This window comes from Canis lupus, chromosome 18 (assembly GCF_003254725.2).
Source record: "Canis lupus dingo isolate Sandy chromosome 18, ASM325472v2, whole genome shotgun sequence".
In the NCBI taxonomy this organism is placed as follows: domain Eukaryota; kingdom Metazoa; phylum Chordata; class Mammalia; order Carnivora; family Canidae; genus Canis; species Canis lupus.
In genome coordinates, this window is record NC_064260.1 from 37256684 (window position 1) to 37284319 (window position 27636).

General features: G+C 39.1%; 2 protein-coding genes across 2 annotated transcripts; one reads left to right on the forward strand and one right to left on the reverse strand.

The window, feature by feature from the left end:
* Nucleotides 1–4791: 4791 nt before the first annotated feature.
* LOC112663166 (olfactory receptor 5A1) lies at nucleotides 4792–5751 on the reverse strand. Its single transcript, XM_025451740.3, has one exon. The coding sequence runs from the start codon at nucleotides 5749–5751 to the stop codon at nucleotides 4792–4794; it is 960 nt and encodes a 319-aa protein (XP_025307525.1).
* Nucleotides 5752–25584: 19833 nt separating this feature from the next.
* Nucleotides 25585–26544, forward strand: LOC112663729 (olfactory receptor 5A2). The gene has a single exon (XM_025452796.3). The coding sequence runs from the start codon at nucleotides 25585–25587 to the stop codon at nucleotides 26542–26544; it is 960 nt and encodes a 319-aa protein (XP_025308581.1).
* Nucleotides 26545–27636: the final 1092 nt, after the last annotated feature.

Sequence of the window (27636 nt, forward strand, 5' to 3'; positions counted from 1 at the left end):
TGTTTTGAATTTTGAAGCTAGGATAACATGTTTTGAAACTAGAAAAAGTAAAAATTTAAAGGTGGAATCTTTAATCTCTGCCTTAAGTCTTAAAAAATAGGTTACGTAATGTTTAATATGTTCTAGAAAGTGTTTCTGGCAAAATTGAGTTTGTAAATATTTTATAAAATTCTTTTATACTTCAACCAAGTTAAATTAGCTTTTCATTTCTAAGGGGAAAGAACATTTTAGAGATGGAAGATTTCTGAGTGAGAGGGAGAAAGTTGGTCTTCAGAGTATTTTGTTCTGTAAACAGTGGATTCGTGTTGTGATCCAATGGTCTCTTTTCCCTTTTGTCTATAGTTAGAGAGAAAGGAGGCAGGGAAGGATAAAAACCCTCAGAGTAGGTTCACACTTGCTTTTAGGCACAAAGTGGGTTAGATTTCTCAGACTAGGGAAATGGGTGCTTTCATACCTGTTTGAAGATGGAAGCCCATTCAAGTCAGGAATATGGTAACACATCTCTCATTGCAATTAAACAGTTTTGCATGAGTTTAATAAATTATGCGTAGAGAGAGCAAAGATAGAAAATAATTGAGAGTTGATGTATAGGGTGTTTTATTTGTGCTGATGCTCTGGTGTTTGCTTTCCACCCTAGCTCGGGTTGTTTATTATACTTATGATAATTAGTACTACCAAAGTTTCACATTGTTATGAGTAGCAGTTGAATTAAAAACTCTCTTATTATTTTTTTTAAGAGTAATAGGTGGGAAAAAGGGTCTAATTTTGTTTGGTCTCTCTTTCATTGAAACAAATCTACAAGACACCTTGTTAGCCATACCACAAGGCAATAATATAAGCACTATACTCAGCAAAAGCCAAAATTACTGTCAACAGTGAATTATTCATTTATTAAGAGAATATTTATTCCGTGTCTACTATATGCTAGACATTGTGTTAGATTCTGGGAGAACAACAGTGAACAGGGATCAGTCTCTGTCCTCAAGAAAAAGGAAGGATCTGGGTTGAATTTATACTAACTTACAGAACTGTGAGATAATAAATTTATACTGTTTTAAGCCACTTAGTTATGGTAATTTGTTTATAGTAGTGATAGTAATCTAATACACTCAGATTCCTCAGATCAGATTATATAGAGGCCATATTTTATTCTGCTTACAAGGAAAACTCCCTCACAGGGTTAGGTGGAGGTCTATGATATACGAACTGAGATGGGTTGGCAAATAAGGCAGATAAGGAAAAATAAAGAGCATGCATTCTTAACTTATAGAAGAACTTATAGGTAAAATGATTTGATAGTGGATAATCTGTAGATTTTCTTTAAACCTTTTCCCATCATTTTCACAAATTGAATCACTTCTTTTAGGAAGAAAGAATAATTATCCTTAATAAAGCTTACTCATTTGGATTCAAATATACTAGAATTCAAGCATGTCAATTCTAAGCTTCAAAGGAATAATTTATTCTTAGGTCTTTAAGTCTGTTCTTTTTTTAAAAAAATGTTTGTTTATTTATTCACAGAGAGAGAGGCAGAGATATAGGCAGAGGGAGAAGCAGAAGCCCTGTGGGGGAGCCTGATGTGGGACCAATCCCAGGATCCCAGGATCATGACCTGAGCCAAAGGCAGACCCTCAACCATTGAGCCACCCAGGTGCCCGCTCAAGTTCTTTTGGCAATTCTGGCCCTTCTACTGGATCTTGCATCTGAAATAATCTTAGAGGCTTCCTTACGTTGACCTCTGCCAGCTGGGGAAGCATAAGACTAGAGCTACCTGGGGCATAGCATCCATCAATAGAAATGATTCTCAGAATCTACAGTACAATGCCATATAGATCCTAATATTCATAAAGGCAACTGATAAAAGAACATTAAGAAAAGTTACGTATTGGGTAATACCATTGGGTGTTATTTCTATGGATCATTTTAAGTTTGCTTGACCTTGGGAAAAGATTGAGGAGACTGGAGAACCCAGGAGATCTGAGACAAATATCTTTCCTCCCCATGCATCCTTAATGGTCTTCCAGATACGAAGGAAATAATTAATATACTAATATGAACAACAAAATCAAATAAAATGTTTTTGCATATCCAATAGACCCATAGTATTGGAAAGTAAGTGTGCTGGGAAGGGGACAGGGTCACAAATAAAGTGAGTGTGCTGGTCATTTTCTGGCAGAAATGGCTGTGCTGGCCTATTCCACTCTAATTACTCTCCATGAAGGAAGAATGATCTGGAGGTGAGAGCCTGAGGTGTGCCTTCCTGAGATGATGGCACGTCCTATTCATTGTAGGTCTGCAAGGGCTAATCTGTACAGGTAAAGAAACAAGGATCTTATAGGAGCAATGGGTTCTGACAGAAGAGCGCAAAAGGAACTCAGAATGTGGTGAGAAAAGGAGAGCATGCTATAAAATGGAGTCAGGTGCGGAACAGGTGAAGGGATGACATGGTAGAAATCAAGGAGATACTGACCAGGTAGGCAGGTTAGGTAACCAAGACTGGGAAGAAGAGCACTGATGTAATTCTGTGGGGTTTAGAATTTCTTTTTATTTTTTTATTTTTTTATTTTTATTTTTTTAATTTATTTTTTATTGGTGTTCAATTTACTAACATACAGAATAACACCCAGTGCCCGTCACCCATTCACTCCCACCCCCCGCCCTCCTCCCCTTCTACCACCCCTAGTTCGTTTCCCAGAGTTAGCAGTCTTTACGTTCTGTCTCCCTTTCTGATATTTCCCACACATTTCTTCTCCCTTCCCTTATATTCCCTTTCACTATTATTTATATTCCCCAAATGAATGAGAACATATAATGTTTGTCCTTCTCCGACTGACTTACTTCACTCAGCATAATACCCTCCAGTTCCATCCACGTTGAAGCAAATGGTGGGTATTTGTCATTTCTAATAGCTGAGTAATATTCCATTGTATACATAAACCACATCTTCTTTATCCATTCATCTTTCGTTGGACACCGAGGCTCCTTCCACAGTTTGGCTATCGTGGCCATTGCTGCTATAAACATCGGGGTGCAGGTGTCCCGGCGTTTCATTGCATTTGTATCTTTGGGGTAAATCCCCAACAGTGCAATTGCTGGGTCGTAGGGCAGGTATATTTTTAACTGTTTGAGGAACCTCCACACAGTTTTCCCTATCAAAATACCATGGACTTTCTTCAGAGAGTTAGAACAAATTATTTCAAGATTTGTGTGGAATCAGAAAAGACCCCGAATAGCCAGGGGAATTTTAAAAAAGAAAACCATATCTGGGGGCATCACAATGCCAGATTTCAGGTTGTACTACAAAGCTGTGGTCATCAAGACAGTGTGGTACTGGCACAAAAACAGACACATAGATCAGTGGAACAGAATAGAGAATCCAGAAGTGGACCCTGAACTTTATGGGCAACTAATATTCGATAAAGGAGGAAAGACTATCCATTGGAAGAAAGACAGTCTCTTCAATAAATGGTGCTGGGAAAATTGGACATCCACATGCAGAAGAATGAAACTAGACCACTCTCTTTCACCATACACAAAGATAAACTCAAAATGGATGAAAGATCTAAATGTGAGACAAGATTCCATCAAAATCCTAGAGAAGAACACAGGCAACACCCTTTTTGAACTCGGCCATAGTAACTTCTTGCAAGATACATCCACGAAGGCAAAAGAAACAAAAGCAAAAATGAACTATTGGGACTTCATCAAGATAAGAAGCTTTTGCACAGCAAAGGATACAGTCAACAAAACTCAAAGACAACCTACAGAATGGGAGAAGATATTTGCAAATGACCTATCAGATAAAGGGCTAGTTTCCAAGATCTATAAAGAACTTATTAAACTCAACACCAAAGAAACAAACAATCCAATCATGAAATGGGCAAAAGACATGAACGAAATCTCACAGAGGAAGACATAGACATGGCCAACATGCACATGAGAAAATGTTCTGCATCACTTGCCATCAGGGAAATACAAATCAAAACTACAATGAGATACCACCTCACACCAGTGAGAATGGGGAAAATTAACAAGGCAGGAAACAACAAATGTTGGAGAGGATGCGGAGAAAAGGGAACCCTCTTACACTGTTGGTGGGAATGTGAACTGGTGCAGCCACTCGGGTTTAGAATTTCTAGGCCCCTGCATAGCTGAGAGAGAAATGGCAGCTAAGGATATTATCCTTCAGTATTAGCAAGTTATTTAGTAGCCATAATGGGAGTGCAACAGGCATGTCGTGGAAGAGTGTTCAAGAGTAGACATCTTATTTTTCTAACTCACCTCAACCATACACAGTATATCTTTTTGGGTTATGCCATGTGCCAGTAGTAAGAGTCATACACTTGTACTACTTCAGGGATTTTTGTCATTGAATGTGGAAGGTAGCATTGGGCTCTGGAGTCAGGAAGACCTGGGTCTGAACAGGTTCTGCCTCTGACTTCCTGTATGGCCCTGTATGAGCAAATAAGTCTTCCTTGTTGGGACTGCGTTTCCTCATTTGTAATAGGGAGATGGTGCTATGTGCGTCGTAGAGCTGCAATGAGTATTTAGTTAAATAATATACCTGGAATACATTAAGCACCCAATAAAGGTGGTTGTTGTAACACTGATTGTGAGAATAGGGTATCCTGGGGCAGTGTTTTTGCTGAACTAATCTCTTCCCCCTTTTGACTCTCCATGGTGGGGTCAGCAGATAGATGGCCATGCACACAAGATGTCTCCCTTGTCAGTGCCAGGCGTGGAGATAGATGTTAGGATCATTTGTCTCTGTCAGCTTAGAGAAATATATTTTCAATCATGATCTAGGAAAAACACTTTCTTCTTCTCCAATGCCTTCCACAGGGCGTCTTTGATATCTCTGTTCCTTAGACTGTAAATGAGAGGGTTCAGCATGGGGATCACCAGCGAATAGAAGACAGACACCACCTTGTCCCTGGCAAGTGAGTAGCTGGAGCTGGGCCGCAGGTACATGAAAAGAGCTGTCCCAAACAGAAGAGTCACCACCATCAGATGCGAGGCACATGTGTTGAAGGCTTTCCTTCGGCCTTCCACTGAGCGGATCTTCAAGACAGCAGCTCCTATGTAACTGTAGGAGATGAGGAGGATGAGGAATGATGTTCCCCCAACAGTGATCACTATGAGAAAATTCACCACTTGACTAGGGAAGGTGTCAGAGCAAGAAAGTGCCAGGACTGGTGGAAGGTCACAGAAGAAATGGTTGATGATATTGGGTCCACAGAAGTGGAGCTGAAATATAGAGATGGCCTGGATCAAGGAGCTCAGGAAACCACCGACATATGCCCCCAGCACCATGCGTGTACAGAGGCCCTGGGACATGATGGCAGTGTAGAGCAAGGGGTTGGAGATGGCTGCGTATCGATCATATGCCATGGCAGTCAGAAGGAAGCACTCAGTGAGACCCATGCTGACAAAGAAAAAAAACTGAGCAGCACAGCCCAAGAACGAGATGGTCTTTTGCTCCTGGAAGAAATCAGTGAGCATCTTGGGGGCCACTGTGGAAGAATAACAGATGTCAATGAAGGACAAGTTGCTGAGGAAGAAGTACATGGGTGTGTGCAGATGGGGGTCACTTCTGATCAGAAAGATGAGGGCCAGGTTCCAGGCCAGTGTCACAAGATAGATACTCAGGAAGGTCACAAAGAGAAGAGTCTGCAGTTCTGGATGGTCTGCAAATCCCAGGAGGATGAACATGGTCACTGAAGAGCTGTTCCAGGCCTTAACTGTGGACATGGTTCCAATGGACCACAAGGACAAAATGTAGACCTGGCATAATAATGATAATCTATGTTACCGGTGATATCAGTCAACAAAAAATCACAAAATACATGAGAGGGCAGGTACTGTATTGCAGAGGATCACAACTTTATGTAACGATTCTTTTTTAAAAAATTCAATTTACCAACACATAGTACATCCTTAGTTTCACATGTAGTTTTCAATAATTCATCAGTTTGCCTATAACACCAGTGCTCATCCCATCACATGCCCTCCTAATGCCCATCACCCAGTTACCCCATTCCCCTCACCCCCTTCCCCACTCCAGTAACCTTCAGTTTGTTTCCCTTGGTTAAGAGTCTCTCTTCAGTTTGTCCCCCTCTCTGATTGCAAAGATTGTTTCTCTTAGAAGGCGATTTTAGTTGGTGTCTTAAATATTTGTTGTTTTTTAAAATATAGTACAATAGGATTGATGTGAACTCAAGCTTTGGATTCAGACTCTCTGTGATCAGTTCCTGTCTCTTCCACTTAGTACCTGTGTCACTTTGAGTGAGATAGCAAATATCTCTAGGCTCCTATCTCCTTATCTTCCAAAATGGGTGACAGTACCTACTTGACATTTCTTTTTAGGAATTAAACAAGGCTAAGTGTGTAAAGTGGCTAACACATAGTATGTCCCAGGTGAAAGTTGTCAGAACAGTTTTGTGTGTCCCAGATAAGTTATTTCATGCCCTGAATTAACTATTCATCTCACTTTATTCAAGTTTGAATACTGGAACAGAGAAATTAACAGAGGGACCAGGTTCAGTTTTGTAGTTGTGCAACAATCAGATATTTAGAATGTTTTTAATCCAAAGAATTAGGCCAGAGTATGCAGAAATACTCTCAATTGGCAAATATTAGATCTGAATACACCAATGTGGTTCCAATTTCAAATTTGCCTGTAGTCAGAGCTCTAAGCTATTCAGTTGTTAAGAATGGAGACTGGATTTAGACAGCCTGGCTCCAGTCCCCAGATTTACCACTTAGTAAAGGTGTGATCTTGGGCAAGTCACTTGGACATTCTATCTCTCTCTGTAAAATCTCTGTAAAGATAGTTATAGCACTTATTTTGTTATTAGGATCTATATATCTATATATCTATCTGTCATTCAATCTGCCGACCTAACAATTATCTATCTATCTATCTATCTATCTATCATCTATCTATCATCTATCTATCTAATATCCTTTAGGACATAGTTGACCTATAGTAAGTACTCTGTGTTTGTTGTTTAAACCTAAATATGAAATGTACTTGATCAAATTCTGAGAATTTTCAGCGTATGAAGCATATTTTTATGATCAGGGGTTTGATTCCATCCAGTTCACATGGATAAAAATCCCCCCCACCACACACATACACACCCAGACTAAGTCTTAACCCTATAAATCAGGAGAGAACTCCCACTGTCAGCAGATCTCTGATGCTGAGGGCCTGTCGCCACAGAAGGAAAAGTGCAGTCAGAGGGGCCTCATGGCTCACGGTGAATGACTCTTATAGGCTTGGGATATATTTTGATCCTTCCTTGGGTCTTAATAATTTGGAAATCAATGAAATTACCTTACCCGTCTTCTATTTTTTTATTTTTTTTAAATAATAAATTTATTTTTTTATTGGTGTTCAATTTTCCAGCATACAGAATAACACCCAGTGCTCATCCCATCAAGTGCCCACCTCAGTGCCCGCCACCCAGTCACCCCCACCACCCACCCTCCTCCCCTTCCACCACCCCTAGTTTGTTTCCCAGAGTTAGGAGTCTTCCATGTTCTGTCTCCCTTTCTGATATTTCCCACTTATTTTTTTCTTCTTTCCCCTTTATTCCCTTTCACTATTATTTATATTCCCCAAATGAATGAGGCCATATAATGTTTGTCCTTCTCCGAATGAATGAGGCCATATAATGTTTGTCCTTCTCCGATTGACTTATTTCACTCAGCATAATACCCTCCAGTTCCATCCACGTCGAAGCAAATGGTGGGTATTTGTCGTTTCTAATGGCTGAGTAATATTCCATTCTATACATAAACCACACCTTCTTTATCCATTCATCTTTTGATGGACACCGAGGCTCCTTCCACAGTTTGGCTATTGTGGACATTGCTGCTAGAAACATCGGGGTGCAGGTGTCCCAGCATTTCATTGCATCTGTATCTTTGGTTTACTTGTCTTTTAAACTATACTTTCAGCTTATTCTACCCACCCTTTGAAGTATAGAGAATCTCATAAATTCCATTTTATATTTCAAAATGGAAGTGTCATTTTATGAATTTAAAAGCAATCTGTGAGCTGTGAAATAATTGGATCAATATATAACTGTGAAATGTTGAAACTAAAAATCATGTGCAGTTTCTGATCAATGCAAAAAAATAAAGAAAAACCTAGATATTATGACATTCTATTTCCTGAAATAAGAGCTCTTAACATTTTGGTGTACACCTTACATGTGCAAATATATGTATATGTGTGTGGATGTTTGTTTCATAGTGCACAAATATTATAGAAAATTACAGAGCATTTTCTCATGTGCATGTTGGCCATGTCCATGAGAAAATGCTCTGTAATTTTCTATAATATTTGTGCACTATGAATAGAAATCATTCCAAGTTTGGGAAGTAATACTTTCTCTATTTGCTCTGAGTTTTCTTGCTCAATTTAAAAGAGCCATTTTATTTTGATAACCCTAGTTTTTCATAAATCAATTCATATCTACCCATTGCCAGTCAAGGTCTCATTGACCTTAACTTTCTTCTTGAAGCTTACACACAGAGAGACGCCCTTGGAATTGGGGTCCACTCTTTCTTAATGGTTCCTGCTACAGACTTCTCAGTGCTAAAACCCTCACATTTTGAGAGTGGAGAATGTAAAGCTCCTTTTGGTCATCACCATGCCATCATTGTGCAGAGTTTCAGAGATCCTACTTATCCCAATCTTGTCAGTATGTTTTTAAGCTTTATACTCAGAGGGTTTGCATCTTTCTGTGAAAGGTGTGTAGACTTTCCATAATCAGGAGATAATTCTTTCCCCTTCAAGAAGAGAGACCTGCAGCAAAGTTTGGCATTGTCTAGAACTGATGTATAGCTACATAGAGAAACTGTGGGCAAAAGAAAACAGCTCTGCTGGTGCCTTCACCCATTAGTGTAGGCTCAGCCCTTAGTAAGGTAGAAACTTGAGGTCTCTGATGTGATTAAAGGTCATTTGGAGCACTTATTCAGGTTAGCAGCAAAACGAGGGGGATAAAGTGGTGGTTATGATCCTGGGTAGGCTTCAGGACAAGCCCGATTCTCGTCTTGCCTCTGTTGCTTGCCAGCTATAGGGTGTTGGGCAACTAATATAGCCTTTCTGAGGTTCAATTCCTCCATTTGTACAATGGGGATAACATTGACTTCTTAGAGTTATTGGAAGATTGCTTAAGATAATGTGCAAAAGACTCATAGTCCTTAAAGAATTCTTTAAGGAACAGAGTCTTATTTGAAAACACTGGGTGTTATTCTGTATGTTGGCAAATTGAACACCAATAAAAAATAAATTTATTATTAAAAAAATGAAAACACTTCCCCTCATGTGGTGTGGATTGAGATGAGGGGTCCACAGATGGGTCATGTAGGCTTGTAACAAATGTTTGGGAGTGAGGTTGAAGACTGTAATGATCTGGGTTGGGGTGTGGTGGGTTGTTGGGTCAACTGCAAATCCATTAGAATGTTGCCATCAAGGGGAGAACTTTCACATTTAAGGATGAAATTTCCCATCCCCAGAAACAGAAAGTGAATCTGGACAAATTGGAACAAGAGGAAAAGCACATCCAGAGTTTTATTCTCTCCCATGGATGCCCTGAATCTTACCCTAGAACATTAAACAGAAAGTATCTTCAAGGTTCTTGGAGCACTTTGTATCATTGAGCTCTGCTCACAAAGAGGTGCCTCTTTTTTTCAGAGAGAAAAAAACTTCACTGGCAGCAAACTGAGTGGAGGGCTAGTTTGGTCTGAATCTAGACTTCCATACAATCCTTTCATATAAGTATAATCAATAGCAGCTGAAAAAAGAGAGTTCAGGAGACTCAGTGACCTCACTGCATTCACAGATGCTGAGCCACATCTTTGTAAATAACACTAGTCTTTAAGGCCATGGTGAAGATATAACACAGTAAAATCAGGCACTTAGCACAGTAACTTGCACACGGAAGACACTCAGGAATTGATGGGAACTGGTAAAGTTGATTTACAACTCAGGTCATACTTTACCAAATATCTGCAAGAAAGTGCTAAGTCTATTTAGTCTGAGCTTCACATACTTGGGGATGGAATTAAAGAACAGTATGAAGGGAGCACCTGGGTGGCTCAGTTGGTTTAGCAGGAGACTCTTGATTTGGTTCATGTCATGATCTCGAGGTCCTTGGATCCGGCTCCGTGCTCAGCAGGCAGTCTGCTTGAGGATTCTCTCTCCTTCTCCGTCTGCCACTATCCCCGGCTCTCTCTTTCTCTTTCAAATAAATAAATCTTTTATTTTTTAAAAAAGATTTTATTTATGAATTCATTCATTCATTCATTTGTTCATGAGAGACACACAGAGAGAGGCAGAGACACAGGCAGAGGGAGAAGCAGGCTCTCTGTAGGGAGCCTAATGCGGGACCGATCCCAGGATCCCAGGATCACGCCCTGAGCCAAAGGCAGATGCTCAACTGCTGAGCCACCCAGGTGGCCCTCAAATAAATAAATCTTAAAAACAAACACAACAAAAAAACCATGGTATAATGACAAGGAGAGCTTTAGCCAAACTGGGGAACAGGAATGGATTGTCTGATCTCTCCATCATTCTTGTTCTGGGCTCTACCCTCCACTCCATGATGGCCCCTCCTCACACCCTTGCAGGAGCTTGATGCCCTCAAGGTCTTCTTTCAGGTCTGTCCTTCACCCAAATGTGCAAATCTCGACATAAAATGAGTATTCAAAAAGTACCAAAACTTAATCCAGAAATTAAGATTCAGAGGGTAAGATTCAGGCAACCAGTTAGAACAGAGGAGGGTTTTAGAGGTTAGAAGTCTCTGCGGTGTTTGGAAAATCTGCTGTGTGAAGTCTGCCCCAATCACAGCACTTCCAGATTGCTTCTCACACCACTTACTAATAATTGGAGCTCTGTTCAAGGGCATAACAATTCCTTCCAAAATTTCATCCCCTCTGCATTCTCTTTCTAGTTGCCAGGGCTCAAACATAGTCCAGGAAGCCCATCAAAGCAGTGGTAAGGTAAGATTGTGGCTGAATTGTGGGAAATACAGGATTGAGAGGTACATGGAGAAAAACTCAAATCCAAAGAATTCCTTAGTTATCTACATGGGCTTGTAGATCTAAAGTGTTCTATAAAGTGAGATTAACATGGGTATGAAGACAAAAAGTAAAAGATGAATGACTGTACTCACCCTTCTTCCTCTTGTTTGTCTGTCCTTTAGCCAATGTGTGTCTTAAGTTTTGCTTTGGAAGGAGTCTAATCATGCTTCAGTAACTGCTTCCAATCTCCCGAAGTGCTAATGAGCTGGGAGAGCAAGCTTGGGGTTGGTTTGTTCGCCAAAGATAAAAATATCCACTTGATGCATAGAATGTGTGTTTGTGGGCAGAAAAGTGGAGGGGAAAAATATACAGAAAGAAGAGAGAGAATCTTTAAGAAGCTCTTTTGGTATCTGCTAATATCTGCATTTGGGGTCTTTTTGAAAATGTTTCAAAGCTGGGACTGGAAATGATTTTGAGAGAGGTGTTTTTCCCATTCCCCTTGGAGATGTTTCATTACATTTGCCCTTGAGGGTCTTTTATGGAATAGAAAGAAATGTATTACACAAATCTCACAGATTTGTAGTTAATTGATCTCTGGGGTGGTATGGAGAACATATACTCATATAAATGGTCTGAAAACAAAGGCTTATTAAACTCCATCCCAATGGCTAGCTTCTCTGATCCCCCAAGGCTATTTGAAGTCTCTTCTGCTAGAACATGATGAATAAACTCAGGCTAGCAGAAGAACATATGGGACAAGATAAGCACCTAGTCTGCAAAAGAAAGTAGAACTGTACATATACGCAGAAAAGTGAAACTAATTGCTCAACATTTTGCAGCTAATCAGAGATTGATCCAATATTTGAATGCATGGTTAGGTGACAACAAACTCTGCATATGAATGGTGCAAGCATTGATTGTTTTTTTCTTCTTCTTTTTTTTTTGGTATTTTTTAAATTGGAGTTCAATTTGCCAACATATAGCATAACACTCAGTGCTTATCCTGTCAAGTGCCCCCCTCAGTGCCCATCACCCAGTCACCCCAACCCCCCGCCCACCTCCCTTTCCACTACCCATTGTTGTTTCCCAGAGTTAGGTGTCTCTCATGTCCTGTCACCCTCACTGATATTTCCCACTCATTTTCTCTCCTTTCCCCTATATTCCCTTTCACTATTTTTTATATTCCCCAAATGAATGAGACCATATAATGTTTGTCCTCCGTTGACTTACTCCACTCAGCATAATACCCTCCAGTTCCATCCATGTCCAAGCAAATGGTGGGTATTCGTTGTATCTAATGGCTGAGTAATATTCCATTGTATACATAAACCACATCTTCTTTATCCATTCATCTTTCGATGAACACTGAGCCTCCTTCCACAGTTTGGCTATTGTGGACATTGCTGCTATAAACATCGGGGTACAGGTGTCCCGGCATTTCATTGCATCTGCATCTTTGGGGTAAATCTCCAGTAGTGCAATTGCTGGGTCATAGGGCGGGTCTATTTTTAACTCTTTGAGGAACCTCCACACAGTTTTCCAGAGTGGGTGCACCAGTTCACATTCCCACCAACAGTGCAAGAAGGTTCCTCTTTCTCCACATCCTCTCCAACATTTGTGGTTTCCTGTCTTGCTCATTTTCACCATTCTCACTGGTGTGAGGTGGTATCTCACTGTGGTTTTGATTTGTATTTCCCTGATGGCCAGTGATGCAGAACATTTTCTCATGTGCTTGTTGGCCATGTCTATGTCTTCCTCTGTGAAATTTCTGTTCATGTCTTTTGCCCATTTCATGATTGGATTGTTTGTTTCTTTGTTGTTGAGTTTAATAAGTTCTTTATAGATCTTGGATACTAGCCCTTTATCTGATAAGTCATTTGCAAATATCTTCTCCCATTCTGTAGTTGTCTTTTAGTTTTGTTGACTGTTTCTTTTGCTGTGCAGAAGCTTTTTATCTTGATTTAGTCCCAATAGTTTATTTCTGCTTTTGTTTCCCTCGCCTTCATAGATGTATCTTGCAAGAAGTTGCTGTGGCCAAGTTCAAAAAGGGTGTTGCCTATGTTCTCCTCTAGGATTTTGATGGATTCTTGTCTCACATTTAGATCTTTCATCCATTTCGAGTTTATCTTTGTGTATGGTGTAAGAGAATGGTCCAGTTTCATTCTTCTGCACGTGGCTGCCCAATTTTCCCAGCACCATTTATTGAAGAGACTGTCCTTTTTCCAGTGGATAGTCTTTCCTGCTTTGTCGAATATTAGTTGATCATAGAGTTGAGGCTCCATTTCTGCAGTCTCTATTCTGTTCCATTGATATATGTGTCTGTTTTTGTGCCAGTACCACACTGTCTTGATGACTACAGCTTTGTAATACAATCTGAAATCCAGCATTGCGATGCCCCCATCTATGGTTTTCTTTTTTTTTTTTATTGGTGTTCAATTTACTAACATACAGAATAACCCCCAGTGCCCGTCACCCATTCACTCCCACCCCCCGCCCTCCTCCCCTTTTACCACCCCTAGTTCGTTTCCCAGAGTTAGCAGTCTTTACGTTCTGTCTCCCTTTCTGATATTTCCCACACATTTCTTCCCCCTTCCCTTATATTCCCTTTCACTATTGTTTATATTCCCCAAATGAATGAGAACATATAATGTTTGTCCTTCTCTGACTGACTTACTTCACTCAGCATAATACCCTCCAGTTCCATCCACGTTGAAGCAAATGGTGGGTATTTGTCATTTCTAATAGCTGAGTAATATTCCATTGTATACATAAACCACATCTTCTTTATCCATTCATCTTTCGTTGGACACCGAGGCTCCTTCCACAGTTTGGCTATCATGGCCATTGATGCTATAAACATCGGGGTGCAGGTATCCTGGCATTTCACTGCATCTGTATCTTTGGGGTAAATCCCCAATAGTGCAATTGCTGGGTCGTAGGGCAGGTCTATTTTTAACTCTTTGAGGAACCTCCACACAGTTTTCCAGAGTGGCTGCACCAGTTCACATTCCCACCAACAGTGTAAGAGGGTTCCCTTTTCTCCGCATCCCCTCCAACATTTGTTGTTTCCTGCCTTGTTAATTTGCCCCATTCTCACCGGTGTGAGGTGGTATCTCATTGTGGTTTTGATTTGTATTTCCCTGATGGCAAGTGATGCAGAGCATTTTCTCATATGCATGTTGGCCATGTCTATGTCTTCCTCTGTGAGATTTCTCTTCATGTCTTTTGCCCATTTCATGATTGGATTGTTTGTTTCTTTGGTGTTGAGTTTAATAAGTTCTTTATAGATCTTGGAAACTAGCCCTTTATCTGATAGGTCATTTGCAAATATTTTCTCCCATTCTGTAGGTTGTCTTTGAGTTTTGTTGACTGTATCCTTTGCTGTGCAAAAGCTTCTTATCTTGATGAAGTCCCAATAGTTCATTTTTGCTTTTGTTTCTTTTGCCTTCGTGGATGTATCTTGCAAGAAGTTACTATGGCCGAGTTCAAAAAGGGTGTTGCCTGTGTTCTTCTCTAGGATTTTGATGGAATCTTGTCTCACATTTAGATCTTTCATCCATTTTGAGTTTATCTTTGTGTATGGTGAAAGAGAGTGGTCTAGTTTCATTCTTCTGCATGTGGATGTCCAATTTTCCCAGCACCATTTATTGAAGAGACTGTCTTTCTTCCAATGGATAGTCTTTCCTCCTTTATCGAATATTAGTTGACCATAAAGTTCAGGGTCCACTTCTGGGTTCTCTATTCTGTTCCACTGATCTGTCTGTTTTTGTGCCAGTACCACACTGTCTTGATGACCACAGCTTTGTAGTACAACCTGAAATCTGGCATTGTGATGCCCCCAGATATGGTTTTCTTTTTTAAAATTCCCCTGGCTATTTGGGGTCTTTTCTGATTCCACACAAATCTTAAGATGATTTGTTCCAACTCTTTGAAGAAAGTCCATGATATTTTGATAGGGATTGCATTGAATGTGTAAATTGCCCTGGGTAACATTGACATTTTCACAATATTAATTCTTCCAATCCACGAGCATGGAATATTTTTCCACCTCTTTGTGTCTTCCTCAATTTCTTTCAGAACTGTTCTGTAGTTTTTAGCATATAGATCCTTTAGCTCTTTGGTTAGGTTTATTCCTAGGTATCTTATGCTTTTGGGTAAATTGTAAATGGGATTGACTCCTTAATTTCTCTTTCTTCAGTCTCATTGTTAGTGTAGAGAAATGCCACTGATTTCTGGGCATTGATTTTGTTTCCTGGCACACTGCTGAATTGCTGTATGATTTCTAGCAATCTTGGGGTGGAGTCTTTCGGGTTTTCTAGGTACAGTATCATGTCATGTGCGAAGAGGGAGAGTTTGACTTCCTTTTTGCCAATTTGAATGCCTTTTATTTCTTTTTGTTGCCTGATTGCTGAGGCTAGGACTTCTAGTACCATGTTGAATAGCAGTGGTGAGAGTGGAGATCCCTGTCATGTTCTTATCTTAGGGGAAAGGCTCCCAGTGTTTCCCCTTGAGAATTATATTTGCTGTGGGCTTTTCGTAGATGGCTTTTAGGATGCTGAGGGATGTTCCCTCTATCCCTACACTCTGAAGAGTTTTGATCAGGAATGGATGCTGTATTTTGTCAAATGCTTTCTCTGCATCTATTGAGAAAATAATATGGTTCTTGTTTATTCTCTTGTTGATATGATCTATCACGTTGATTGTTTTATAAGTGTTGAATGAGTCTTGCATCCTGGGGATAAATCCCACTTGGTCGTGGTGAATAATCTAAATATACTGTTGGATCCTATAGGCTAATATCTTGTTGAGAATTTTTACAATCTGTGTTCACCAGGGATATTGGCCCATTAATTCTCCTTTTTGGTGGGGTCTTTGTCTGGTTTTGGAAGTAAGGTCATGCTGGCCTCAGAACGAGTTTGTAAGTATTTCATCCCTTTCTATCTTTCGGAACACCTTTAGTAGAATAGGTATTGTTTCTTCTTTAAAGGTTTGATAGAATTCCCCTGGGAAGTCATCTGCCCTTAGACTTTTGTGTTTTGGGAGGTTTTGATAACTGTTTCAATTTCCTTCCTGGTTATTGGCCTGTTCAGGTTTTCTATTTCTTCCTGTTTCAGTTTTGGTAGTTTGTGGTTTTCCAGAAATGTGTCCATTTCTTCTAGATTGTCTAATTTATTGGTGTATAGCTGCTCATAATATGTTTTAAAAATCATTTGTATTTCCTAGGTATTGGTTGTGATCTCTCCTTTTTCATTTGTGATTTTATTAATTAGAGTCTTTTCTCTTTGGTTTTTAATGCATTGATTTTGGAACACAAGTGCACATAAGGTCCATTTTACCCCTCCATTCACAAATCCATTCTCTTTCCACAGAAACCTGGCATCTTTCTCTGAGAGAAACATTAGATGCGGGGATTTTTCCTCTAAAATTTTTTTAAGGTTACTCTGATATAGCATGATGTAGTATAAAGATGTAAAACGTTTATGCTACAGAGGGTCATGTACAAATACAAAATATGAGGCTAGACAGGCAACAAAAAGGAAGTCATTAATTCATGTGTTTGGAGAGGGAGGGAGAAAAGGAAGAGGTTTGACTAATTTGTTTCTTACACTGAGAATACTGAACTTTGATGAGAATTGAAATGGGGAGATTTATGTAAGCTCAAATGAAGGTGATAATCTTTTTTTTTTAAGTAGATAATCTTGAACCTCCAAGTGATTCTGAACTTTCCCAACAATAAGAATAGTCTCTTACCCTGTCTGAAGACCCCTTTGGGCTTAGGCAGAAGGATGATTTAAGTAATAGAAAAATGGTTCTTTCCAGAATCTCTTCTCTCTCCTCAGCCTGCACCATTGTCCTGAAATCAATTGAGTACACTTTGATTCTTCTGTTAGGATCTTTCTTTTTTTTTTTAATTTATTTTTTATTGGTGTTCAATTTACTAACATACAGAATAACACCCAGTGCCCGTCACCCATTCACTCCCACCCCCCACCCTCCTCCCCTTCTACCACCCCTAGTTCGTTTCCCAGAGTTAGCAGTCTTTACGTTCTGTCTCCCTTTCTGATATTTCCCACACATTTCTTCTCCCTTCCCTTATATTCCCTTTCACTATTATTTATATTCCCCAAATGAATGAGAACATATAATGTTTGTCCTTCTCCGACTGACTTACTTCACTCAGCATAATACCCTCCAGTTCCATCCACGTTGAAGCAAATGGTGGGTATTTGTCGTTTCTAATGGCTGAGTAATCAATGTATACATAATGGAATGTATACATTGGAATCGTTGTATACATAAACCACATCTTCTTTATCCATTCCTCTTTCGATGGACACCGAGGCTCCTTCCACAGTTTGGCTATTGTGGACATTGCTGCTATAAACATCGGGGTGCAGGTGTCCCGGCGTTTCATTGTATCTGTATCTTTGGGGTAAATCCCCAACAGTGCAATTGCTGGGTCGTAGGGCAGGTCTATTTTTCACTCTTTGAGGAACCTCTACACAGTTTTCCAGATATGTTCTCATTCATTTGGGGAATATAAATAATAGTGAAAGGGAATATAAGGGAAGGGAGAAGAAATGTGTGGGAAATATCAGAAAGGGAGACAGAGCATAAAGACTCCTAACTCTGGGAAATGAACTAGGAGTGGCGGAAGGGGAGGAGGGCGGGGGGTGGGGGTGAATGGGTGACGGGCACTGAAGGGGACACTTGACAGGATGAGCACTGGGTGTTATTCTGTATGTTGGTAAATTGAACACCAATAAAAAATAAATTTATTAAAAATAAATTTATTAAAAAACTATGTCCAAATTAATTGGCATTTTAATTAAAATGTGTAGAGAAGTTAGTTGGTATTTAATGAAAGCATAGAGTTAGCTGGGCACAATAATAGCATGGATTACTGGGTGCCTGGGTGGCTCAGTCAGTTAAGCATCTGCCTGCCTTCTGCTCAGGTCATGATTCCAGGGTCCTGGGATTGAACCCTGGGTTAGGCTCCCTGGTCAGCGGGTTGTTTGCTTCTCCCTCTCCCTCTGTCCTTCTGTCTACCTCTGCTTGTGCTCTCTCTCTCTCTCTCTCTGTCTCTCTCTCTCTCTCACTTGTGCTCTCTTTCAAATAAATAAATAGAATAAAAAAATAATATGGATTACCATGCATTTCTAACAAGCTGATATCAAACTACTACAGCTAGAGATGTTTCTTCTGAGACACGTTGGTAATTTAAAAGTCAGAACAATAACTCATCCCATTTGAATAGTTTTTACATAATGGTTTTCATATAGGTTTCACATATAATCCGCACAGTCATAAATGCTGGTACACTCGGTTGAATCTCACAGATGAAGGAAGAGGTGATGTGAAGTCAATGGAGGTGTACAAGACCCCACAGATGAAATAGGCAGAATGCAGACCTGTGCCATGTGTTAACACCACCATTTTTAATGCTTTCTCACAGTGATGGCTGTTCTTTTAGGCTGTTCTTTTGTTACGTTATGATGTTTTAAGAACTTAAAAATCTGATTTGTTTAAAATGTTACCATGAAGGTGAATTTGTGCTTTGCCTATACTTATACATCACTCTTATCTAAACATATTTGTTTTTTAGTGTTATTCACCATTTTCAATATGCTTAGTAAGTTGTCCATCTCCCTGCTCTGGTTTCCTCCCAGAATTTAACTGCGTGAGAGTGTTGAGTTAAGGTACTTGAGGGGCACATGGTACAGTGCATAGAGCATGGAGCATGGTGGGTGTATAATGTGCTTGAGGATAATCAGTTGTTATTGCTGTGGTAGCTTCTCAAGTGGATTTTGGTGCCCAAAGATCACCTAAGACTGACCCTACAGTTCAGACATACTTCCACTAGGTGGCAGCTACATTCCATGGGAGGGTCTGCAAGTAGTCCTCCCCTGTGCTGATCATGATTTGCTAATATAGTTATCTCAGTTGTAATCTTGCTGTTTGGGTTCTTAGAGGCCTTCCACTTTAGTTTTTTGTTTTGCAGTAAAAAACTGAGTCCCAGAGAGGTCAAGAACCTAATTTCCTACAGCAGAATGGGAATTGGAACTCAGGTTGTACAAGTTCCAGTCTTTCCTTTCCTTTCCCATATGAAAGGAAAGACCACTAAAACCTCTACATTTGTCTTGTATCATATCTCTGTTTGGAATGTCTGGTGGAAAGACTCTGGATCTATAAAAGGTTGACATTTATACTCCTCACTAGTAGAAGATACATAAACCAAAATAACATTTCAGACCCAATTTGAGAATCAAGATTGTGTTTTATTGCCAAGGACCTTTGGATTTTTCTCTGGGCTCTCTTTGAAATGGTTAAAATAACCTCATTAAAATAGCTATGTTAAACTATTAAATAAAGATGAAACAAAATCGTATTTTAGGAGAAGCTGTCAGCAAACAAATATCCTAGTGAGTTAAATGTTGAGTTGACTCTTTTTTTTTTTTTTTTTTTGGTTTAAAACAGTAATTTATTTCACTTATAATTCTGAGTAAACTGTGCTGGGTTATGATGAGTAGTTTTTTCTTTGTTTTGTTTTATTTTGGCCTTGGCTGACCTCTCGCATGTATTTGCAGTTAGCAGCTGGTTGGCCGAACTTGGGCTGGTCTAGGATGGGGTTAACTAGGAAAAAAATCACTTTTCTCCATGCAGTGTCTCAGTCTCCAACAGGTTAGCCTGGGCCTGTTTGCAAGGCAATGAGGGTATATTCACAGGTAAATAATATCCTTTCCTCTAAGCTTTTAGTCATATTCTTCTCAACCTTTGAATATCTGGCCAACTTCTTAGCTATTGCCCATGAATTCCTGCTTCTGGACTTAAGTAGATCATGAGATAAACAAGTTAAATTGATAACCATGGGTAGGATTTTCATTCTATCCCACTCTTGAATAAGGTGGCATAACTGCAGTTGAGTAATCCAGGTTGCCAGCATGTTGCCAGGAACCATTTGCCAAGCAACATCCCCCTTTTCTTCCCTCCTTGGTCACATGGGTATTGTAATAGGCAACCTCCATGAGGCTAAACATGTGATTTGAAGAGAGTTAGCAATACAGCATGAAGAGGTATACAGGAAGTGGAACCATATGCAAATACAAATGTTTTTTGTTGGCAGGGGGCCAAATGTCAGGATTTGTCAAAGTTCAGTCATATAAATACCTCTTCTACTTGAAAAAGGAAAGTGTTGGGTATTCAGTTCATGACAGGCAGCACAGCCGAGTTATGAGACTTCTTATATCTTCTAGTCAGGCAATCCGCTAATGGCAAGTTAGTAGTTATCAGATGAAGAACAGTCTTTTATCTGAGGGGCCAAGAGTTTTTCTGAATTTTAAAGACCTTCTCAGTGTTACATCGTGTAGCTTACATTAGACTCCATACATTACTCTGATCTACTTCAGAAGTATTAAGCAATATGATATCTTGGGAAATAAGGGCAAAAGGTAGCATGGGTTGAACTGCAGCATAGTGTTGAGTTGACTCTTAAAGAGTTACCTCCTAAACATTTGTAATTCTATATGAAGCTTATTTTCTTTTACGTGCTATTTGTTTTCATACTTTTTAATGTTCACTTTAACTTTCCACTTTGAATTCTCAAAGTTAATCATACATGCAATCTGATGTTTTATATATTTTTTAAGATTTTATTTATTTATTCATGAGAGACACAGAGACAGATAGAGACAGAGGCAGAGACGCAGGCAGAGGGAGAAGCAGACTCCTCACAGGGAGCCTGATGCCGGACTTGATCCCAAGACCCTGGGATCTTGACCTGAGTCAAAGGCAGATGCCCAACCATTGAGCCATTCAGGCATCCTGAAGTCTGATATTTTAAAGTAAGGGTAATGAGAGTTTATGCTTATATCCAAGTGAATTTAATAAGGCAATGTTCTTCCTTGTTCTTAAATTTCTTATAGCATAGGTTGACAAATACATCAAATATCCCGACCCTACATTTTCCTCTCCAATGCAGATATTACTAATTTATAATTTGCTCTTTATTCTTGAGTTTCTCAGTCTTATTTTACAGATAACCATTATCACTATAATCAGAGTTGTCATGATGGATGAAATCTACTACTATTCCCTATTATCAACTTTTCAAACTCCAAGAAAATGTATAGAGCATAATTAGGGATTACTTTCTAAATTATGAGATTTTAAAAAATCATGAGATTTTAAGTAAGTATGACTAAAACACTTTCATAGTTGGGCTTGATTCTCCTAGCCTCAGGATCCTCTGAGCCAGTATGCCCCCAATCCTAGCCAAAATGCTTCTGTTAATAAATAACTGACTTAAAAAAAATAAAGAACTCACTTGACTTTTCTCCTTCACAGTCTATGTTTGGAGTTACTCACTTCTTTTTCTTTCAATGTCAGTTGCTAGATTTCTTTCCCTAAATTCAACCTATTACCTTCTGTGTCAAGAGTCTCAGTAATTATACTCTTTCAAATGGAATTTATTTTTGTCATTTAATTATTTTTATTCTCAGACTAGGGTTCTCTAACTTGATCTCCATGAAACAAATTAATTCCTTTTTGTAAACTTTATTCCCATACAAAAATCTTCAAAAAACAGGAAATTAGTATCTCAAAATGTAGACTTTCAGAGCTTGAGGTGTCTTTGGAAAGTAAGCTGAATTTGGTCACATCCTGCAAGGTGGGGGAAGGGTTAATTGACTCACCCACAGCCACATATCCAGGTCATGGCAGTGGTGGAAATAGAACTCAAAATATTAAAGAGTAAAGAAACTGTTTTCATCATAATGAAATGTCAGATAGAAAGGAGCTCTTGGCCCTAACCCTAGAGACAGAATTAATGATGTTATTACTCAACATTCATTGAGTAGTTTCTATTCATCAGGCACTGTGCTAAGACCTTCCTATTCACATCTCATTGCATTATCACAAAAGCCCTTTTGAAATTGGTATTATAATTATTACACCAGTACTATAAATGAGGAAATTGATATTTCAGAGATTAAAAAAAATTGTATATGTTTATACAGATAAAATGACAGAGCCAGAATTTGAACCCAACTCTCTTGTGTGTGGTTATTTCCAATGAAGGGTCTCGAAGTGGAAAGTTGCCCACCAATGCCAAAGGAAGTTTCCTGGAGCCATGTCAGGGAAAGCTCAGAGGAGAATAAGGCAGGGGACTGTAAATAAGACTCTGGCAATGGGTGGTTATCCCTATCCTTATCACCCCAGAGAACAATTACTGCTCAGAAATGTTTAGTTCTAATGATTTCTGGGCTTTTACTTTGGACCCAAGAGTGAATGACAGGACACCCACGTGGAGGAAAAGTGTGGCTACTCCTGCCCATTAAAATAGTGAACTCCCTAAGGCCATTTTGAAGATTTAGTAATAATGGAGCAGGGATTACAGAAGTGGATATTACTATTTGCATGAGGTCAGACTATAAAAAATTGACTGAGCCAGAAACCAGGCATAGAGCAAAGGAAATGCAGATGAACTGAGTTTGTAAAAAATGTTAGTGGAGCAAAGCAACCAATAATTGTTCTTCTGTAGGATGAGATCTCAGAACACTTCTGCCTGAAATAATTCAGTAAGTTCAGCTCCTTCCTTTCCATCTCATTCATCCAACAACTGACAATTATAATTTACAGCCTATTCCACATTTCATCTATCAAAGGGGCAGAGTTAGTCTACCCACTTCCAGGGAGGATTAAATGAGTTAATATAAATCAAATCCTTAAAAAAGTGCTTGGTACTCAATAAGCCTTGAATAAGTGTTCATGATTATATTATATATTTCATATTATATTACTATAATTGTTCAATATAAGCCAAACACATTGTGATGCTCTGTAGATAAGTAGTGAAAAAATTCATTCATCCAAGATTAGTGATAGAATTAATCAATAAATAGATCAATAAACAGACCTCTCAACTTGCCTTTGAATGGCTTACATTCCGGTAGGGAAGATTTCATTAAGATAAGAAACACCAAACTCACATTATTTCCTCTTTGATAGGTTCATAGATTGATGTCATAGTGAAGAGCAGCCTTGGCTCTTCTCAATTTTGGTTGCTCAATTGGTGACTTACTGTGAGGAGATTTAAAATTTTAGAAAACACAATACTAGGAGTAGTATTATTTGTTTTAACAACTTTACTGAGAAATATCTTTAACATATAGAAATTTTATATATTTAAAGTGTGCAACTTATAGTTTTATATATACATATATGTTGTGAATGTCACCACAAATGAAGCTAAATAACTTCTCTGTCTCCTCTACAGTTATCCTGTGTGTGTGTGTGTGTATGTTGTGTATGTGTGTGTGTTGAGATTTAAGATCTATCTTCTTAGAAAACTTCAAACATATAATACAGTAATGTCAGCTGTTGTGACCATGCTGTTCATTAGATATACAAAGCTTATTTATTCTCAATAACTGAAACTTTGCACCTTCTAACCAACATTTCCCCATTCCTGCCCAGCCCCCCAACCTCCATTTTACTCTCTACTTTTATGAGTTTGACTTTTTTATGCCACATATAAGTGAGATCATGCAGAGTTTATCCTTCTGTGTCTGGCTTATTTCACTTAGCATAAAGTCCTTCAGGTTCATCCACGTCTTGGCAAATGACAAGATTTCCTACTTTTTTATGGCTGAATACTATTCCATCCCCCCCTTCTCTCTCTCATCAATAGTCTGTCATCATTGTCATCATCACCTCCATCATCATCATCACCATCATCTGTCTGAAATTTTCTTTACCCATTCACCTATCAATGGACATTTAGGTTAGAAACAATCTGGACTATTGTGAATAATGCCACAATAAACGTGGAAGTGAAACTATCTCTTCAAGATATTGACTTCATTTTCTTTGGATAAATACCCAGAAGTAGGATTGCTGAATCACACAGTAGTTCTATTTTTAATTTTTTGAGGAACCTCCATAGTGTTTGTCATAATGAGTGCACCAATTTACATTCCCACCAACAGAGTACAACACTCTTCTCTATAACCTCACCAACACTTATCTTTTGTCTTTTTATTAATAGCCATCCTGACAGATCTGAGGTGATAACTCATTGTGGTTTTGATTTGCATTTCCCTGATGATTAGTGCTGTTGAGCACCTCTTCATGTAGAACAGTTTTTAATATGATGAATGATAGAGAAACACTATCTGATAGTAGCAATTGGTTGTAAACATGCATGGGTAGTCAAATTCCATAAAATGATAAAATATTAGCAACTTTAATTTTAGCCTTGAGTCTTCCCCAGGGTATCTGCCTTTTCACACCCATCTCATTTATGTTTCTTCATTTTGATCTTACATCAGTGTCAGCCTATTTTTTGAAGATCTTATTTATTTATTTGAGAGAGACAGAGAGAGAGAGAGAGAGAGAGAGAATGAGCATGGGGAGAGGCAGAGGGAGAAGCAGACTCTCTGCTGAGCAGGGAGCCTGATGTGGAGCTCGATCCCAGGACTCTGGGATCATGACCTGAGCCGAAGGCAGATGCTCAACCAACGGAGCCACCCAGGTGCCCCAGCCACCTTGTCTTTCTTAATGAAAAATGCACATGGGATTCTCTCTTAAAAATAACCTGGTCAGGCCTGATGATATCAAGGTTGTCCCAAGCCCATCCTTAAATATTATCCTTAAGTATCTAATGAACCCTTTCCAGGTTTCCTTGCTCAGAAAATACTGATTTCTGCTTGTTCTTGACTACCACGGTTCATCCAATTTCAGTCAATGTTGGTATTGTTCTACCATTCCCTCAACTATGGAGATATTAATCTCAGCCCTTCTAGCCCATAATAATGCTGACTGTGCTCATGAAAGTTTTGATCTTTTTATGCATTTTATGCACTTCCTACATAAAAACTTATTACATAATTAGGAAAATTTTCTAGTTCTAAGCATGTATGTCTATGTAGTCTATGTATATTTATATATCTGTATATTTTTTCTTTTAGTTTTGTAACCTGATAGTATGGATTATTTTTATTATGAGTTGGTCAAAATGCAATATGTCAAATATAGCTTGTTGTATTTTGCTCCTTTCCCAGATTCTTATACTAAAGAGATATAAAATATAAGATTCCTCGTGGTTGTTAATCTGGGTTTATATTTTCAAGTCAGAAAGTCTAAAAAGCCATAAACCTAAAACAACCTGGATACTCAGCTGATTTAACCTTCCCATTTTTTCAGTTGAGAAAATGAGAATCTGGAGAGGCAAAGTCACTTTTCCACAGTCCCCAAGGAGTCAGGAATGGAGCTGAGGACAAAACTCCGATTATTGGCTACCAGTTACTCTTTACTCCGTTAGAGAGACCTTCTTCTAATCAACAAGATGTATGGCATAGAGATTTTAAATAGTGCCAAAGAGATTATCATGGGCATACTTCCTCGAAGAAGAAACAGCTAGCAGGTGGCTGTGATGTTGACTTGGTGTTAATTGTTTATATGATTTTCCAGGAAATATCCACTCATAATAACAAGCACAATCTAACTGATCACAGGATTGTTTCTTTCCTTAATGCAGGAAGTAGGTCTATGGTTGCAGGAAAGAACAACACAATTGTGACGAAATTCATTCTCCTGGGATTTTCAGATCATCCTCAAATGAAGCTTTTCCTTTTCATGTTATTTCTGGGGATTTATCTCTTGACACTAGCCTGGAACCTGAGTCTCATTGTCCTCATCAGGATGGACTGCCACCTGCACACGCCCATGTACTTCTTCCTCAGTAACCTATCCTTCCTAGATATCTGCTATGTGTCCTCCACAACTCCCAAGATGCTCTCTGACATCATCACAGGGCAGAAAACCATTTCCTTTGTTGGCTGTGCCACTCAGTACTTTGTGTTCTGTGGAATGGGGCTGACTGAATGCTTTCTTTTGGCAGCCATGGCATATGACCGCTATGCTGCAATCTGCAACCCATTGCTCTACACAGCCCTCATTTCCCACACCCTTTGTTTAAAGATGGTGGTTGGTGCCTATGCAGGTGGATTCCTCAGTTCTTTGATTGAAACATACTCTGTCTACAAGCATGATTTCTGTGGGCCCAACATGATTGACCACTTCTTCTGTGACCTTCCTCCCGTTCTGGTTCTATCATGCTCTGATACCTTTACCAGCCAGGTGGTGAACTTCATTGTGGGTGTTGTTGTTGGAATGGTGTCTGTCCTTGTGATCCTCATCTCTTATGGTTATATTGTTGCTGCTGTCCTAAAGACCAGCTCAGCTAAAGGTAGGACCAAAGCCTTCAGCACCTGTGCCTCTCACCTGACTTCTGTGACTCTTTTCTATGGTTCTGGTCTCTTTATGTACATGCGACCTAGTTCTAGCTACTCCCTAAACCGGGACAAGGTGGTGTCCATATTCTATGCTCTGGTGATCCCTATGGTGAATCCTATCATCTACAGTTTTAGGAATAAGGAGATTAAAAATGCCATGAAGAAAGCTATGCAGAAGGATCACGTGCTTTCTCACGGGCCTTTGTTTTTCTGATCCTGAGGTAATGTTTACAAAGAAGCTGTGAGATGGGTCAGTTGTGCAGATTTTCATGCAGTTTTGGACTGGTTGATCTACACAATGATTTGTGTTGACTAGACTTTTCTCCCCTTTCCAATAGTCCCCTAACTAGTTTACTTATTGGTTATCTAGAAAACAGTTTGGCTATTATTGGTTTCTAGAATGAATAGCATTGCATATACTGAGATTATAAATGCTCAACTTAGCAGAAAACTTCACCATGACAAAGACTGAATGACCAGGAACAATAAAGTAGAGTTTTGTCTGTAGGAAGAAAACATTGAAAAAAAAAGTTAGCCTAGCATTCAGGATAGTGATTTTTAAGATAGGTAGGAATATATAGCATAATAACCTGAGGAGGGGACACTTTTTCCCTTTATGAAGTTCTAATATGGCACATGAGCACCACAAGGCAGATACCCTCTCCTATTTGGGAATCTAACTCTTAGTGAGCCACTGTGACTGATGAGGGGAGAGTACTGACTCTTTAAATATGGTAGGGCAAGAAAGAGATAAAAAACTTCTGATTAGGGCCTTAATGACTAAACAATCTTATGGCTAATTCAATCAGCTACACAAAAGAGTCACTACAATGATTTAAATAAAGCCAGGAATTTGTCATTTAATCTGAAGTAACTGCTCTCTAGTCAATACTCAAAGTTTCTCAGGAATCTATAGAAGAGGAGTGTATCTTCATTTGGGGGAAAGTTTCTATGTTTTCATCAGTTTTGTGATAAGTTCTAGAATGGAATTTAGCCTAGAATTGAATAGAGTGATTTTTTCTCCTCTCTACTATCTCAGAACTTATGTGTCCTTGAACCAGCAGTAAAAAACTGGCATACATTTATTCAGCTTTGACTGCTCTTGGGCGGCCATAAATGAATAAATAAAGTATCTACCTGTGTGTCCTTGGACAAGTTATTTGGGCTCTGTGTGCCTTAGTGCCTTATCTGTAAAATAGGAATAATAATAGTAATTCTCTCATAGGTTTATTGTGAAAAATTAAATGACTCAATATATACAAGCACTGAGAATAGTCCTGGTGAATAGCAAAGGTTCAAGAAGTGA